The 18635-nt window shown below is 38.5% G+C and overlaps 1 protein-coding gene across 1 annotated transcript; it reads left to right on the top strand.

Moving 5' to 3' along the window:
* The first annotated feature begins 1787 nt into the window (after positions 1 to 1787).
* dok1b (docking protein 1b) lies at positions 1788 to 17798 on the top strand. The gene is made up of 5 exons (XM_026936736.3): positions 1788 to 2130; positions 12229 to 12522; positions 13150 to 13240; positions 15153 to 15325; positions 15992 to 17798. Exons 1-5 carry the CDS (start codon positions 2074 to 2076, stop codon positions 17132 to 17134), a joined length of 1758 nt encoding a protein of 585 aa, XP_026792537.1. The 5' UTR covers positions 1788 to 2073; the 3' UTR covers positions 17135 to 17798.
* Positions 17799 to 18635: the final 837 nt, after the last annotated feature.

Here is an 18635-nt window from a genome sequence, read left to right as displayed (position 1 = left end):
GCAATCAAAACATTGCTGAACATACATAAAACTGAAATCATGTAAATGCTGTGTCTTGTATAATGCAAATAAACTTACATTAAAAGTTTTTTTTCTTCAATTGCCAGTAGATGGCAGTATGTCTTTTCTTAATTCGAAAGACTTTGTCTCCTCATTATGGTGATAGAGTGACATTTTATTGCACAGTATTTGCACACATTTTACTTTTTTTGTTACATTTTTTTTTGTTTTATAATTTATAATGAACTTACTAAGGATTTGTACAGTCACATATTTTTGATGCTTTGTTCAAAGGTTCAGTTGAAATAAAAGAATAATTGACAGAGTGAAGAGATTGTGTGTAGTGGATTATATGTGAAAATATGTTAGCCCTGTCGAATAAGCCATTTCAGTGGTGCCTGTGGAACACACTGTAATTTATAAACAAAGTCTATTTCAAGCTGATACTGCAGGAGCACTTGATATGTGGTTGATGTGGTGCTGATATGGTGGTTCCCTGCCACCCACCACGGCATGTTGGCCCACCCTGTATGTCTGAATGCTATTCGGATGGGTGGAAGTGAGGGGAGTATCTTTTTCCATCAGCACTTTGAAGAACTGCTTTCAATATGAAGGTTGAAAATCAGACTCATACCTTCAGCCCAAATGCTATCTAACATCAGACTGCATTACTGTTTGTGCATTACAGAGATGAAGAGATTTCTTTTAATCTGTTAGTATGTGGTTTGCGTTTGCTAACATAGTGGGTGGTGATATGAATTTACTTCTAAGGAACAATTAATGCATCAACAGATTATCAGTCCATCAGCCACTAGTAAATTTGTTATAGAGGTTATAGCCATTATTAACTTATAGGCCTAAGAACTCATCACTTGAACAAGGTTAATCTAAATCTAAATAACCTAAAGCAAGTGTGAATAATATTCCTATAATATTAATATACTATAATATTAATAAATATATTAATATTTTTAATGTTACTTGAAAAACTTAATATGATACAAAATGTTTAAAAGATACATTTTAACATGATATAACTGGTTTAGGTTCTGTGGGCAGAAATTTCAGTAATAAAAAGCTCTTGTCAAATAAATATGGTACACACTGGCACAACATGCCTAATATATGAATTGGGCTATATTCATAAAATATATTTGTCCTGCAATTTGTGCTAGATGGGGGTCGTGAAGATTATAACAATGGGGGCAGAGGTGCAAAATGTTTGAGAGTCCTAAGCAGGGACAAGCAATAAAATGAACTAACACTAACAATAGTACATTTTTTAGTTAAATATGAAGCTGCATTTTTATTTTTGACCAGACAGTACAGGTTGAGAAGTGAGGAAGATTGGAAGATAGTTGCCAGATTGTAATAACCTTTCAGTCCAGGCGAGTATAAATGTACTCAGTTCATTATGTACCTGCCTGTAGGTAAATTATATATTAGCTAAACTATTATCTATGTCCAGGGACACAGTGGATTAGTGTGGTTAAGCACTGTTGCCACTTTCAAATTGTCTGTAGTGTGTGAATGGGTGTGTGGGTGTGTGTGTGTGTGTGTGTGTGTGTGTGTGAGCGATTGTGCCCTGCAATGGGTTGGCACCCTGTCCAGGGTGTCCCCCACCTTGTGCCCCGAGTCCCCATGGGATAGGCTCCAGGTTCCAGGCTCCACCACGACCATGTGTAGGATAAGCGGTATGGAATATCAATGTCCACAACGTGAACGTCCAATTAGGTTGTGTGGGAGTGGTATTAAATCACAATCTGGCAACCCAGTGGCTGGGTGATGGGAGTATGCAGCATGTGTACACACTGTGAGCAGCGCTTCCTCACTTCACTTCAGAAGGACAGAGAAGTGAGAAGTCAGCTTCACTTTTGTTATCGTCGAAAGCGATAAACCTCATTTCCTTACTGCTGTGCTAAGATAAAAATTAATTTGATTAAAACAAACACTTTAAATAAACCCCCATGTGAGGCGCTACTGAAGTTTGGCAAGCGGAAGTTGATGCCGTCTGAAAAAAAGTCAGAGACTGGGAAGGATTGGCTTGTTTATCTTTAGAGAAGAAGGACAAAGATGGACACTCATATCAAAGAAGGACAACTTTATGTCCAGCACCAGAAGTTTGGAAAGGTAAGGCGTCTTTGTTTTTGCTAAACACTTCATCAGAAAGTAGACTAATGTGAAGTGACTGTCGCTTCCTGGGCTAAAGCTTGTGTTAACCGTCTACTGCTGTAAACAGACAACTAAGAGCTAGTTTGACGTCATTCACATCAAAGAGCATCACTTTTGTCCTACTTGATGGCAACGTGTAGATACACGGATGACCTAACGATCTGACAGCAGAAACATCTGAAGAACTTAATACTGATATCATGGAAACTGGTCTCTTCCTCTGCCATGAGCCAGTCACATGAAAGAACAGCATAGTCATGATCACAGGAGAAAACTTACACACTTGCTCAAAGCATTTGAGGAATCTGTTTATCAATATCAGATTTTTAATTTACATATTTTTCATATAATATTATAAAGGATTAAATAATTCTTTGAAAGAAACACATGATCTCTCACATGCACGCAGTTACACTGTCAGCAGCTCTTACTATACATGTGATGGAAAATGTGTAACCTTGTTGTTTCACCAGAAGGCCTAACCACAAAAGTGAGAACCTCAAATAAGCAATCCAGTGCAACCAACTAAGACTAACTAACCTGGACTGCTTTAGACCACTTTGTCTATTTTTAGCTTCCTGAATGTGTTTTTGAAGACTTGCTTTCAGGTATTCTGAGCAAACAAAAACAAGACTTCTCATTAAATAAATCCTAAACTGCCAAAAAGATATGTAAGGAATAAAACACGCAGTATCCGTACTGTTATAGGGAAAATAATCAACCGCAAAGTTGATTATTTTCCAATAACAGCACATCCTGATGTGTTTTATTCCTCTTGTACCACAGCGCTAATAATTTTGTGTCTATTAAAGAACATGTCATACTTTTTATCTGTTTATACTCATATTTAATGTTGTGGAACATCAGAAATATAAGTTAGTTCCTGTGATCACTTATGACATAGTGTCTATAAACTGCCATTCCCTCTCCAGCTTCTCCTATTTCTCTTTCTTGAAGTTAATAAAACCGAAAGAAAAAAATGCAGCTTGTCATGTTATTGATGAACTGCAAAGTGCGAACATCTCCATCGTTAAGACTTTGGCCTGTCTGGAAACATAAAGTGATAGCTTTATGGCGCAGACACTGGATACTTCTTCCAGAAATGTTAAACGCCTTCTTGGAGAAAACATCGCCATATAAACAATTACACATTAACCAGTTGATAACCACTCTATATGAAGTGTCTGTTGTTACTATAGAAACGATACTGCATTAGAATAAGCACATTACTATAACCCTGTGATTTGCTTTGTAATGAGAACTACTGTCAAATCTGCTGTTATAGTAAATTAATCAACACCTCTTGACCAATCAGATTTGCGTGTTCAGTAGTGCGGTGATATAAAATAATTTTATTGAAACATTGAGATACTATTTGTTTTATTTCAGGTCGCAGGTTAAAGTCCTACATGACTAAACTGCGTATACTTATATAATGCTGTTAAACCAGTACATTATCCTTAAATTGTTGAATTTGCTAATACAAAGTATGCATACAGCAGTGATTTTGAAAGATAAAAATATTTTATGATTGTTTAATGACCTCCAGTTTAATGACAGATTTGTCAAAAATTCCACTAGTTTGCAGTGATGTGCTCTTATACAAATGTATTCTGTATGAAAATGTGTCTTTGTTAATAACAGCCTCTTACATTGACCAGATTTACAAAATTGCAATTTACCAAATATGATGAATACAATGAATGAATAAATACAGTGAATAAAGCCTTCGGGAGGATCTGAATGTGAGAGTTTGGTGTATATGCTTAGCACTGCATTTCAGTAAACTCTCAGTATTAAAAACAACAAATTCAGCAGTCAGTTATTTATGCACTATTCCTGCAGATGTTTAAAACCAGTTTGTTCTATCATAAGAAATGCATTACTGTCCTTTTTCCATGAAAAAAAGGAAATCATTTGTTCTCACAATGCTAGTGTCGCTTCCAAATGTTTCTCTAGTGCATGTGCTAATAAAGACTGAGGTAAACCAGGACGTGTGTTTGGTTGCTCAGGAAGTTGATGTAGGTGGTATGTGGTATGTGTAAGTGGGTTATGGATTCTGTTTTATAAATGGATTCATTTTTTAAAAAAATCACTTCAGAATTTAGGGTGTTTGGGCATTGAGATTGGACTCGAGACTATTAAACCATACCTAATTTGTACACAAAATCTTAATTGTCATCATTGTGTGTTGGAAATCATAGTTAGGGTAGAAGTGTATTCATTATGCATATCAAAATAAAATAACTTTAATAACTTTTATAACGCTTGTTGTTCCCCAAAGTAGCTCAGACTCAGCTAATACCTTTTAAAACATTTTATAAAGTAACTTTTGGTGTTACTGTAGGAGTTTGCCACAAAACACATTTGACCTTCACATTGACCTTTAGGATCAAAACATCAGAGAATGTGTGGGTTTGTGCTAGACAACTTTTAAGGCCTTGACAAACTTTGTACTGCCTTCTGAGACTCATGTTTGTGTAACATTGAATCCAGGGGGATGTTGCCTTTGACCAAGTACCCTGGGTCTGGGTCTGTTATGAATGTACTAAGAGTGTAGACAGTGGCCTCACAGAGCAGTATGGCAGACACTCTCTCTGACTGTCTTTTAGCAAATGAGGACTTGTAGATTTGTGATCAAGTGATTGAGCTGTTCTTTAATAAATGCCTTCAGGCAGGGCTCTTCACAGTGGCATGTTTTCATTTTTTCTCACTTTAGATACAGTACAAAGAGACACACACACGCACATCATTTAACACTCTGAGGCGAAGAACTGATACCAAAGTGATCCAGAATAGAACGTGCTGTCTTTCCGCTTTAGTAACATACTTCTCTGTGTTTTAGTCACAAACCTCCCAGCAGCAGCACTAAGAAACAGAACTACAAGACATCTAGTACTCTTTTGGGGCTTTTTGAGTAATTGTAAATTTCACCACAACAGTCTTTTGTTTCCGGAGAGACCTTCTAATGCTTTAACACAATATTAAACCCTTATTCGTCATTATACTCTTCTTGACACATTAAGACTTCGGACATCTTCAACTACCAAAGCCATTTTGTCATGTTTTTATCATTAAATAACAATATTGTAGCTCAACTTTAATTAGGAAGTATCAACACCCTTTCACGTTTAGTCTCAGTTATGTCCTCACACCACACAGAATCCACGTGCACTTACTATAATGTGTATTTGTGAGAGAAACAGTGGATCCCAGTGTCTACACAGAAAGCTTCTTATAGAATATCAAACATGCTTACTCATTAATCTAAAAAGCCAGCTATGAGAGTAATAATGGAATGCTGTGTAGATGTGTTACAAATATCAGCGTAAATATCACGTACATATCTTTGGGTGAGTATCTTGGATTTTTTTATGTGCAAGTTGTTACAAGTTGTACCCATGGTTCTGGTTATTTAAAATGAATAATCAGTTGTGTGATATTTGCAGTCATAACCCACTATAAGGCCTAAACGGGAAAGGTGTACGTGTCTGCGTGTGTCTGTCACGCCACTGCTATACTTCTGATAAGACAAGGACGCAGATTTGAGGAAGTTACTCTCTCTTGCCTCATTTGCATAAGTTCCATCCTGTGTAACATATTCCACGGACAGACTCTTACCTTATATGGCGCTGGTGGCGTAACTGTGCTGAAATCACATCTTAAAATTTGACGTTTATCATAAATTAAACTTCTTGGATTTGACGAGTTGGGCTTTATTCTGGTTTCAGTTCTCTTTGGTGTTGTGGTGGATTGTAGATCACTCTTTGTGTGCTTTTGATTGTAAATATCCGTGAACTGTACATATTCTTATGCCATCCAAGAAAAGTAACATATTTTTCTCCATTTTCCAAAAAGTAAGTGAGATGGCTAGAAAAAACATTTTTCCATGCCTTTCCTTCATGTCTCACCTCAGGCTGTTTTTTAAATCCACAACCAGCTCTATGGCCACCATATGGCAAAATTATATGGACGCCTGTCCATCACACCCATATGTGCTTGTTGAACATTCCATTCCACATTCCGTCCCCCTTTCCTCCAATATGGCTTTCCACTAGATTTTGGAGTGCTTGCCCACTCAGCCACAAGAGCATTTGTGTGGTCAGGCACTGATGTCGGCTGAGGAGGTCTGGGGTGAAGTCAGCGTTCAGATTCATCCCAAAGGTGTTCATTGGGGTTGAGGTCAGGGTTCTGTGCAGAACACTCGAGTTCTTCCGCTCCAACCTTGGCAAACCATGTCTTTATGGACTTTGCTTTATGCGCAGTGGCATTGTCATGCTGGAACAGGTTTGGGCCTATTAGTTCCAGTGAAGTGAAATTGTAATGTGATGGTCAGGTGTTAACAAACTTCTGGTCATACAGTGTACTTAATTAGACTTTGACTAGCCAAAGCAGGAAGCTTACTGGTAGTTTATCAATGACATGGGTGTATTGGATGGTATTTATAAATATGATGTGTTCTGAAGAGAGGTTTGAAGCAGACATGTCAGTTTCATTTTTGTATTAACAAGAATATTGTGAGAAAGAAATGTGAAGAAACTGAGCAGAAAATACAATGGACCCAAAAACTCTTCATATTAAATGCTAGTTCCTTAAAGGAATGAAAGAAAGAAATCCAGTCAAAATACTTGCTCAGTTTTTTGCACAAATGTCAACAATGACTGATCTTATATGGCATGTTGCTCCATTTGTTTGCAGACAGGTAAAGCAGAAAATGTAGTCTGTTATTAAAGGTCTTGCTAAAGTCTTATGGAAATTTGAGTCTGAATCTGAGAGGTGCAAGTATGTCAAAAGAGCTCAGGAGAGACACAGTGTGACGCCTGTCTGTAGGTTTTTGTGAATCATAGATGTGGTGCATTTTTTTTAGTTAGTTACAGTGGTAGAAATCACAATGCAGCATTGATTGCAGCAAAGCAAAGTTATTATATTTATATAATATATTTATTATAAATATTAACTATAAATAACTTATAGTTATTAGCCTGTTTGACTGGTCATTTGCGTTGAACTGGTTTAATCCAAACCTCAATAATTCAAAACAAGTTGAACTATAAATAATTTTAACTTGGACCTAATGTGTTTTGTTGGTGCAGAATTCTGAAATGGAAATCTTAATGGTGCCAAAGTAAATAGCCAAATTATTATTATTGTATACATTTAGATAATAAGCCTGCTATGTGAATAGTTGGATTTTGTTTATAAAGCTGTACTGATGGATCAGTGGAATTCATTTTACACTTCAAGGGGGAGCAATTTTACAGTTCAAATTTGAGAACCTGAGATGGGGATCTGATCGAAAACATGTATGCTGAACAGAAATAGATTTATTCTGCTGTATCTGACCTAGTAAAACTTTGCTTCACCCACACACTGCAAACATGATATAGATAAAAAATGATCATAGCATCACAACAGTTACGAGTGTTTCTAATGGAGGCTACAAAATGTACCTCATAAACATTCTAATAAACGATCACAATTTTAAATTGCTTGCATTTTCATAGGCAGAACTTAAAAAGGTGTAAAAGTTATGTGTTAGGGCAGTGTCAGCACATGTGATAGTTAACCACATATAATATTACTAACTGTACTAAATGTGTTATTTTCATTTTCCATTCCACTCGCTTTATTTCCACTGAAATTAAAAACACAGACCGCTAAAGGCATACCCTACAATAATGAATTATACAAGTGAATTATACATTCACGGTGTGCTACAGACGTCTCTTGAACTGTGATTAGTTATGTCTCCTGTTGATAAGGATTATATTTTACATGCTTGTACAGATTGTGCCTCTTATATATGTGTCAGCTGTTAGGTGCATCTGTTCTCTAGGTCACTTGATTCGATTTAAATTCAATTTTCTTTTCAGATAATAGTTTTTATATACGTCTTCACATCTAGGTAGTCTCCACATCAGCTACTGGTTTGCTCTAGATAAATACAGTGAGTATCAAATCATTTCAAATGTTCAAAAAAATTGGTTGGTTACTTTTTGGCATTTCTTTTTGAAAGCCAACAGTATAATTTTGACAAAGGACATAAGTGTCATTCTGAGACCTCTGTAGTATGAAATTGGTTTTCACTGTGGTGCTTTCGGGAAAGGAGGCTCAGATGAGTTTTGCAGATGGAGATCTGCTGATTTTCTGTACACCTGCAGTGTGTTGGAGGAAGCAAAGCACACTGGGTAATCCCACACATTTCCTTTTTGCTACACTGGCAGATGCACATGTACATTATAGATTAATAAAGCAGATTCATTGCTCCCTATTAAGTTGTGTGTGTGCGTGTTTTATTTTAATTGCCTGTTTGAAACTGTACTAGAGATATTTTTCCTGTTTATGTTCATTTGTCCTGTTTAAGCAATGTGACAGTGTAATACAATTTTCCCCCATTTTCCTCTTACATACAGTCAGGTCCATAAATATTGGGACAGTGACACAGTTTTGGTAATTTTGCCTCTGTACACCACCACAGTGGATTTGAAATGAAGCAGTCAAGATGTGACTGAAGCGTAGACTTTCAGCTTTAATTCAAGGGGTTTAACAAAAATATTGCATTAACCATTTAGGAATTACAGCCGTTTTTTACAGAGTTCCTCCATTTTCACAGGTTCAAAAGTAATGGGACAATTGACTGATAAGCAGTTTCATGGCCAGCTGTGGCCTGTTTCCTCCTTATATCATGATAAATTAAGGAGATAAAAGGTCTGGAGCTGATTCCAAGTGTTGAATTTGCATTTGGTAGCTGTTCATGGGAACTCTCAATATGCCGTCCAAAGAGGTGTTGATGCAAGTGAAAGAGGCCATCATTAGGCTGAAAAACCAAAACAGACCTATCAGAGAGATAGCAGAAACTTTAGGAGGGCCAAATCAACAATTTGGTACATTCTTAAAAAGAAGGAATGCACTGGCGAGCTCAGCAACACCAAAAGGCCTGGGAGACCACAGAAAACAACTAAAGTGGATGATTGCAGAATTCTTTTCTTATTGAAGAACAACCCCTTCACAACATCTAGCCAAGTCAGGAACACTCTGGAGGAGGTAGGCCTATCATTGTCAAAGTCTACAATCAAGAGCCACCTTCATGAATGTAAATACAGACGGTTTACCTCAAGATGCAAACCGCTGGTAACACTCAAGAACACAAAGGCCAGATTAGACTTTGCTAAAAAACCTCTAAAAAAAGCCTGACCAGTTCTGATGCAAGATTAACTTGTACCAGAATGATGGGAAGAGAAAAGTATGGAGAAGGAAAGGAAGGGCTCATGATCCAAAGCATACCACATCATCCGTCAAACATGTGGAGGCAGTGTTATGGCATGGGCATGTTTGGCTGCCTATGGAACTGGGTCACTGGGGTTTATTGATAATGTGACTGTTGATAGAAGTAGCAGGATGAATTCTGAAGTGTACAGAGCTATACTTTCTGCTCAGATTCAGTCAAATGCTGCAAAACTGATAGGACAGCGCTTCACAGTACAGATGGATAACAACTCAAAACATACTGTGAAAGCAGCGCAAGAGCTTGGAAATTAAATGTTCTTAAATGGCCGAGTCAGTCACCTGACCTCAACCCAACTGAGCTGCTTTTCACTTACTGAAGACAAATCTGAAGGCAGAATTACCCACAAACAAGCAGCAACTGAAGATGGCTGCAGTAAAGACCTGGCAAATCATCTCAAGGGAGGAAACTCAGCATTTGGTGATGTCCATGGGGTCCAGACTTCAGGTAGTCATTGACTGCAAAGGATTTACCTCCAAGTAATAAAAATAATCCTAATATTTATGATTATATTAGTTTGTCCCATTACTTTTGAGCCTGTGAAAATGGAGGAACTCTGTAAAAAATGGCTGTAATTCCTAAACGGTTAATGCAATATTTTTGTTAAACCCCTTGAATTAAAGCTGAAAGTCTACGCTTCAGTCACATCTTGACTGCTTCATTTCTAATCCACTGTGGTGGTGTACAGAGGCACAATTACCAAAACTGTGTCACTGTCCCAATATTTATGGACCTGACTGTATATACTTGTAACATTTGCTCATACTCTGTTGTTTTTAGCATGTTATATTATCATTCACGTGTTTAACATATTGACTGTCAGAATCTCAGAACTGCACAACACTCTGTTTGTGTAGCGGGAATGAAGTCGCAGGAAGTACACAGTTGTGGAATATGACTTGTAATAATGCAACCGGATGCCTGAATGACCTAACAAGACTGTCTTTCACTAAGTCTAGTGTGGCTTGACTTGATGTGTAATGTTGCAATAACGTAATGTACGCTTTAAATCAGAAATCGAGCTGTCGTGGAGTTCACTGTTCCTCAGCACTGTAGTTTGGTTATCACATTTATAATAAATCTACTGCCACTTGTTTTCCTGTAACACACCAGCATGTCTGCCTTTATGGCTTAATATGCTCTATGTCAGGGCTTCATGTATATTATTTATGAATTGTTATTGCAATACTGATATTGTAGAAGGCTGAAATATGCAAATGAGCTTTCTAGGATTGAGCGATATCAAAATATAATTATATTGTGATCAGTTGTCACAATACACATTTTTGATCAATATTTTATGGTGGTATATAAAAACAACAATTACAAACTAATCGGAAACAGTTGATTAGAGGTTAAAATGTATTACTGAATTTTGATATATGTATATCAACTATGCATCAACTGTGCATCATTCTCAGTGAAATAAAATCAATATATAAAATCAGTGCAGGTTGTGTATCCTATAAAATGTCTTTGAGTAATGATGCGATTTTTATTTTTTGTTATACTGCCAACCCCATTTCAAACAAACCACAGTTATTCTTTATTTGTTTCTGTGGTCGTTCTGACCATCAGCTGAGGTTCCAGAAAAAAAACTGTGACTCATCACTGCTTCACAAGTTTGTTTAATCATAGTACAAGACATATGTATCATTATAATTAGAAAAGCTATTTTTGTCCATATCATGCAGCCCGATACTGCACTATTATTAAATTGTCACCTGTGTAGCATTTAATGAGTTTGCTCAGAACTGTAACATGGCTCATTCTGTCTCTGTACAACAGTCTGCATTCGCTGTCTGACCAAATGCTTCAGATTATTTTTGTTTTATGTTATTGTTTATTATTATTATTATTATTATTATTATTATTATTATTATAAACTGAATATGAATCCTTCATTGTTAAACACACAATTTGTTAGATTAAAAATAATTGCTGTCTCAGAGGCTCATTTTCTTTCTGTAAAAATAATGGAGAAACTACTTTCGAAATAGAGTAAAGTTAGAAAGCAGTCGGAGGCTGTGGTGGAGAGTCAGGTTGAGCGAACACAACACAAAAAATGTATTAATAGTACAGTATCAGGCTGCAGGATATGGGTGAATATCATAGGCAAATGCATAGTGTATTGTGGTTAGCTATGATACTGTTTTACAGACACACTACAGTACTGTCCTTGGTCACTTAGTTTGTTTATTCACGCAACCTCCCAGCTTTCCTTCCCTCTTTTGTGCATCTGGAAGACAGACCTTCATAGTCACTGGCAGCAAGTTTCCTTGTGGTAACCTCAGCATAGTCACCCTAACACTAAATAAAGATGCCATGATGTAAGTAAGAAGTCTCTCTTTTGGGTATGATGACAAACAGTGAGAGGCTATTTGAGGTGTAGAAAAGATGGAATGGTGCAGATCCAGCCTCAGTTCTGTGGATGAAAGGCAACTCTCCAATTCAAATGATTCATGATAATCTTGTATCCACCAACAAGCTTAACATTCATGACCCCATGTTTGATCTTCTAGTCAAGGGCATCACAAATCACTTCCTCCTTCATCCAAATAATAGCTTTAAAGACCGTGTCTGTTTAAGTGGTGTAATTCTTCAAGCTTGATCATTATTTGTGTGTACATCTTTGCATGTGCCAAGACCCATTAAATGTACCTGGCATTCCTCCAAGGCCCTCTGCCCTTGCTTACTGCTAAACTATATCATAGAAGTTAAAGTATAACCAGCTCTATATCTCCTTATTCATGTGCTCAATCTGTTTTCAGAAATGGAAGAAGAACTGGTTTGTGCTGTATCCGGCGAGTCAAAACGGCATTGCACGACTCGAGTTCTTTGACTGTGCAGGTAGTGGCACTGAAAAACCCAGCACGAAAAAACTAGACAAAAAGATTATCCGTCTGTCAGAGTGCATCAGCATCCTTCCTGCCCTCACCGAAAGCTGTCCTAAAGAGAACATGTCCGCCTTCTGTGTGGAGACCAACGATAAGACGCATGTGTTTGCAGCTGAAAAGCAAGTCACCAGTGAGTGGGTGGAGAAGATGTGTGAGATTGCCTTTCAGGTGAGACATCATGGCCCGAGATGAAAAGTGTTTAATAATATTACTCTCACATGGCCTGGCCTTTAGTAATGTCAGATGCACACTTTTATTTCACTGTCTTCCACAGTGACATTTGATAATGTCAAGTTGTTTCAGCTGAAGATAACAAATTATATCTTAAATGGGAAATAAATTAATGTAAATTTGTATATATAGCCCATTTTAATAAATCAGGCTTTATTAGCCTCATGCCCAGTGTTCCTGGGATTGGCTCTGGATCCACTGCGACCCTGTCCAGCATAAAGCAGTTACTGATGATAGACGGATGAATGACTAAAGGGTCTTTGTTAATGATCTAAGTACTCAGGCTTAAATAAATGAAAAATACTGCACATCAAAGAAATTGAGAAGTATATAATGATAAAATACTAAACTGCACTAGGTTGCCCTTGTCTCAGGTTGTTTGTGTTTGTGTACAGAATGAACAGGGAATGTCTAGGCATGTTCCGGATACATGCTGGGAATTTCCAAAGGCAAACGGGAATTTGAGCTTTTATGGGAGTCAGAAGGGCAACACTGCACACTCAGCAGCTCTCTCTTTCTTTCCCTTTCTCACTCTAACTTACTTTCTCTTTCTTTGTCTTTCAGGGAGGGGGTGGATCTTTCAGTACTTTGGACTCGAATGGACAGCAGGATCTAAAGATGTCTGAGAACCTGATCTATTACTCCAGAGAGGAAGGTAACAAAGTTAGATAGGAAAAATGGCATGTTTTACGATTCTTTTTTTTTTTTAAACACTGTAAACAAATCATTCGCATGAAATAGAGTCAGGACAGATGTCTGTTTGAGATTCAGCCTGTGTATTTTATTTTTCTGATGTTATATAATGATAGTTTTCTCTGTTGACCTTAGCCAGTAGAGGGATTTTTTTTTAATGTAGAAGCCTTTGGTTGTTCCTGTATTGACTATGAACATTACTATCAAACATTTATTTGACAAAATGTTTATTTGATAAAACAAAAGAGTCAAAAGATTATCCTCTATTTTATACCGCCGTGGCTATGTGTGCTTTGGGAGCATAGTCATCACTACAGGCAGGAGACAGAGATATGAATTATATATGGCTCTGGTACACAAGATCCCAAACAAGGGGGCTTTGTGACATTGTTTCCTGTCCGATTTTGGTGGTAGCACAGTCACTGTTGGCCTTTTTAAAGGAACAGCCAGGAAATCATCACTCACTTTCCTCAAAAGATTTTGTTTGGCTAAGAAGTTGTATTCATAAAATCTCAGACACAGAACATGATCGACTACATTTGAGGGCAAAATTGTGTATGTTTAATTTTGGCCATTTAATGTGTATGTTTAATTTTGACTTAAACCATAACCATCGAGGAGAAAAGGTAAAACAGGCCTCATACAACATACAAAGGACACTTCCTCTGGACACATGCTAGGCATACAGCTCTGGAAAAATGTGGCTTTTAATGTGTTTACACTAGACAGTATAGTGGAGAGCTGCTTCCTTACTGTGACAGAAATGACACACACACACACACACACACACACACACACACATACTCATTCACTGCTATGTTTGCAATGCCAGACTGCCTTGGTCGCCTGTAGTTAAACAAAAATTACTACATGAAAAGGAGCACAGAGAGTTGCACAGAATCTCAGGCATTTAGCCCCATACCCCTTTGGCACAACCCACCTCTACACATGCCTTCGACAGGGGAAGAGAGAGTGCGCTTTATTGATAGATATTTGTGAAGACCTCAGTGTCTTTCTTTGAACAGAAGGTTTTTAGGGAAATAGAGGTCATTAATACTTCTGTTTTTCATAAGGGCACCTGTGACTTCCTCAAAGAGACTGTGTGTGTCTGTGAGTGAGCACTGACATTAAGAGGCTTGTGACTTTGCAGTCTTGGCACACTCAGTCATATCTTCAGTGCCTGAGTGTGTGGGAGCACTTGTTTGTGTATGTCATATGCTCTGTGGTGGGTGTATTTCTGTAGCTCAACAGTATCATCAGCATATGAAGTAACACCGTGTACCATGTGGCTATTGTATAGCAATAACTGTCGGTTTTACAGGCGTTCTGAAATGAAGCCAACTGTGAGCCAGGTCCTGATAAGCTTGAGTACTGAGTCAGGTTCAGAAGCCATAGTATGCACTGGACTGGCCCACTGACCTAGCTGTTGAGGGTGTTGAAACGGTCTGGCTGTTTGTCGGATTCTTGTTTTCATTAGAATATGAAATGTGAAGCAGTGTTATTTTTGTCCTACCCTTAACCAAGACTATTTGAAATATCTGCTTTGTCAAACTAAGCTCATACTTCACAGTGCAGTATTCAATACACTTCCAATACAAATTTCTTCTCTATTTTTAGCCTCTGATTTTATATAAGATGTACTTATATAAGAGATACTTTCATTTCTATGTGAATAATCAATAGACAGACCTAATAATTATATATTTTACATTTATGGTTTTTAGACCACTTAAAGAAAAACTAACTTGTAACTAATGCAGCCCTGGTGAGGCACTGCACATTAAGTTTTCCCTATTTGCACAGGCACAGTTGCTCCCCCTGGACTGGAGTTGAGCAGGTCTGAACAAACATATTGTACCTGTTTTACTTTACAGTCAATGAATTCTGGGTGAGTGTCCAAAGAACAGAAGCATCCGAACGTTGTGGTCTACAAGGTAATTACTGGCTTAAAGCAGATGGAGAGAGCCTGATATTGAAGGAGCCTAAGATGAAGAAGAACTTACTGGTGTGGCCCTACAAACTGCTACGTCGCTATGGCAGAGATCGGGTGAGTTCTTATTTTATTGTCTTTAACAGAATATGAAGGGAAATTAAATAGCTCTACAACAGTTTGGGCCATTTCAGTGCTTCATTTACATTTACACAAGGCCTTGTATTATTTTTAACAACATTGTTCTTGATGCCCATAATTGTTAATGCATGCGCACACAAATGCTGTGCACCTGAAATACTTTTGTGGTTGTTCTCAGACTGTATTTTGGTGACAGCTACCCTTTTACTAAAGCAGGAACTTGAGGCCAAGTTGTTTCCATCTCTGCTTCCTGTCATTACCATAGAAACCGGTTTGATACAGGAAACTAGCCTTCCTCTCTCCCTCAAGTGTGGACAGGGGGGCAGGTCTAAGGTGACTGGAATCAAGCTTATGGTATCTATCACAGACGTAAATAAACACGTGCTAATTCTCCTAGGCGGCTAGACCAGATTACAGTTTGGTCGTATAATAACATGTTCACTAGAAACATTTGTCTACAGGCTCAGTGCTGCAATAAAAAAGACGTACAGTGTTAAAGTACCCCAGTTAACTCCTCCTGGATGGCTGATTCCTATTATGTATATTGTTGTTTGGGTCAAAAGATACAGACCATTAAAATGAAAATGTACAGGTACCTTGGTTAGCATAATGATTGTTCATTGTTTCTGATGTTTGGTGCAGGTTATGTTCTCATTTGAGGCTGGGCGCCGTTGTGAATCTGGCCCAGGCAACTTCACCTTTGAGACAAAGCAGGGGAATGAGATCTTCCAGATTGTGGAGGGTGCCATTCGGGAGCAGAAGGCTCAGGCTGAGGAACACCACCAGAGCTCATCATTTGACGGGGACTGTCCTGCTCTCCAACAGATCCGGGCTGCCATCGCTGAGGGAATCGGCCGAGAGACAGATGGAGACTCCGGTGGCAGTAAACCTGGATCTGCTGATGGAGTCATTGGCCGAAGGGAAGGAGAAAGTAAAAATCTTAAGGGTCGCACCTTACCAGAGCCTCCAGTCCCTGTTCCAAGCACATCGCCTCGCGGGCCAAAAAGTGCATTGGACGATCAAGTGAATCTGTACTCTGAGCCTGCTGACTCAGTCCGTCTGCCCACTCTTTTAGGGGAATGTCTTTATTCTGACCCTGTAGACAGCATTAAAGTTACACCAGGGCACAACCCATGGCATCGTCCACTTGGTGATGAAGGTGGAGGCAGCAAGCACGAACCTTTTTATTCGGATCTCTATGACCGAGTGACTCTTGACCTGACCCCTAGAACAGGAGCACTGGGACTTGAACCCCGCAACAGGCGTCCTGCTGACGTAACACAGACAGAGCACATCTATGATGAGCCTGAAGGAAGAGCAATCCAGCCAATTACCAGTCTGTACGACGAGGCACGTCTGGAAAACCAGTCCCGGAAATCCAGGGGAGTTGAAGAACCTCAGGGTCATGAAGTGACTTACAATCCAAATACAGATGACTATGGTGTCCCTCCTTCTGGTAAGACACCTCTACCACCAGCTTTGGCCAAGCCTAAAGGTCCCAAGCCCCTCACAGCACCCAAACCAGGGAAGGGAGCTCTCCCCAGGAAAGAACCACCTCCACTGCCCCAAGGTAAAACTGGAGCTAACCTGAACAACAACAACAACAGCAGTAGTATCAATTACTCTGCTGGAGAAGGGTTTGGAAATGGAGGAATTGGTGGAGGAAAAGTAGAAAAGCATGCTGATATTTATAGTAAAGTGTCTAAGCATAAGCCCCCAGCCACAGCATGGCACCCTGCCATGCAACCTCCAGACATCATCTATGACAACTTGGGTGATATCTGATTTGATCCTACATTGCTTTTCCAGCAAAATGCACTCTGGTGTCTTTAGAACTCTATACCTAGAGTTTCTAAATGATCACATGCTTTCTGGGGTCTTGTTCTGGGGCGACTGTAATATCTGGGATTACTACAGTAACTGGAAAACCAGAAAAAGTGTGCAGGTTAGTGTCATAGACAACTGGCATCAAAGACAATGCACTGTGATCGATTATCAGTGACACAAAGTTCTTTTCTTTAGGAAGGACAATGAAACTACAAATTTTGCAGAATTTAAATGTGCTCTCTAAAACACATTTCTTGTATGTGGGTTACTCACATGGTCTTATACTATGTCAATTTTGCACATATTTTACCAGTTTCTCCTTCTTAGTGAATCATACTGAGTCTGTGACTTGTATATTAGAGGCTGCAAAGCCCTTAAATAAGAAATTGAAACTACCAGACAAGGGAATCTGCTGTTGTCTTACAATGCCAATTCACCCTGGATGGTCAAAGATGATAGACTATATAGACAATCAATGCACACATCTACATTTTTTTTCTATTGAGATTTTAAATGTAGCAATTTACTAATCATCTGCTATGTCTATGTGTGGGAGTAAGTCAAAAACAGCTGTGCTGTTGATATTATATGATAATAATAAAAGATTTTTCAGAACCTCCTAGCACTTTCCAAGAAATATCTGCTTGTCTTAAAACTGGTTTTGTTGTTGTCTCAGGAGACAGCAAAGATGGAAAATCATCCCAAATACTTTTTTCCTTTCTCACCGTCCTCCTATTTACTCCCCTTATTCTGTCCTCCTGAAATGGCTATTGAGGAATGCCAGAAAAGATAAAACACAGCCTGATGCCTAGTGAATATTAACCAGCTGTACAAAAAAGGGCTTTAATTTAAATGGCTAGAATGCTGGCTAAGTTAATCTGTGTCTGCCTGGCTCTGTCTGAAGGTACAGGCTGTTCCTAGTCCTGTTTTTTTTCTCGTATTCACCCCTTCACTCTTTCCTTTTCGTTCTCCCCTCCTCTGTCTTTTCTTCCACTGTCTGAAAGTTTTTCTTCAATGACCACCCTCTTGGCCTGCCAGAATCTGATCTATTCATCACATTGTGGTGCATTTTTAGCATGCTGTTTTCTTAAGCTAAAAAGCAGGCAGTGCCATGTCCTTAATAGTATTCCTTGAAAAAATACGACAAAAACATTTTGGTCCATTCTGAAAAAGTACCGAATAACTCCCCTGAAATTAGACTGTGCTTGTTACAAGTACACATATCCATCTTTCTCCTTTCTTTATATATTCTCAGCAAAGGTTGTTCGTGAGTTCGTGAGTTCGTGAGTTGACTGTCAGTGCATGTTTTTGGATATTGTTTGAGAGAGGGCAGTATTAGTGGTGAATGCATACATTCATTCATTTTCAGTAACATATTTAGTAACCTGGTCAGGGTCACAGTGGATCCAGACCCTATCCTGGGTTTGAGGTGGAAATACAACCTGGTCCATCACAGGGC

The sequence above is a fragment of the Pangasianodon hypophthalmus genome, chromosome 4, assembly GCF_027358585.1.
Source record: "Pangasianodon hypophthalmus isolate fPanHyp1 chromosome 4, fPanHyp1.pri, whole genome shotgun sequence".
Lineage (NCBI taxonomy): Eukaryota > Metazoa > Chordata > Actinopteri > Siluriformes > Pangasiidae > Pangasianodon > Pangasianodon hypophthalmus.
This window is presented reverse-complemented; position numbering and strand designations above follow the sequence as displayed.

Bases quoted from the DNA above. Each gene is read 5' to 3' on its own strand.
- dok1b (XM_026936736.3), top strand. From the start codon at position 2,074: ATGGACACTCATATCAAAGAAGGACAACTTTATGTCCAGCACCAGAAG. The intron at 2,131-12,228 runs GTAAGGCGTCTT...ATCTGTTTTCAG, and splicing joins AGCACCAGAAGTTTGGAAAG to AAATGGAAGAAGAACTGGTT. The intron at 13,241-15,152 runs GTAACAAAGTTA...TTTACTTTACAG, and splicing joins CTATTACTCCAGAGAGGAAG to TCAATGAATTCTGGGTGAGT.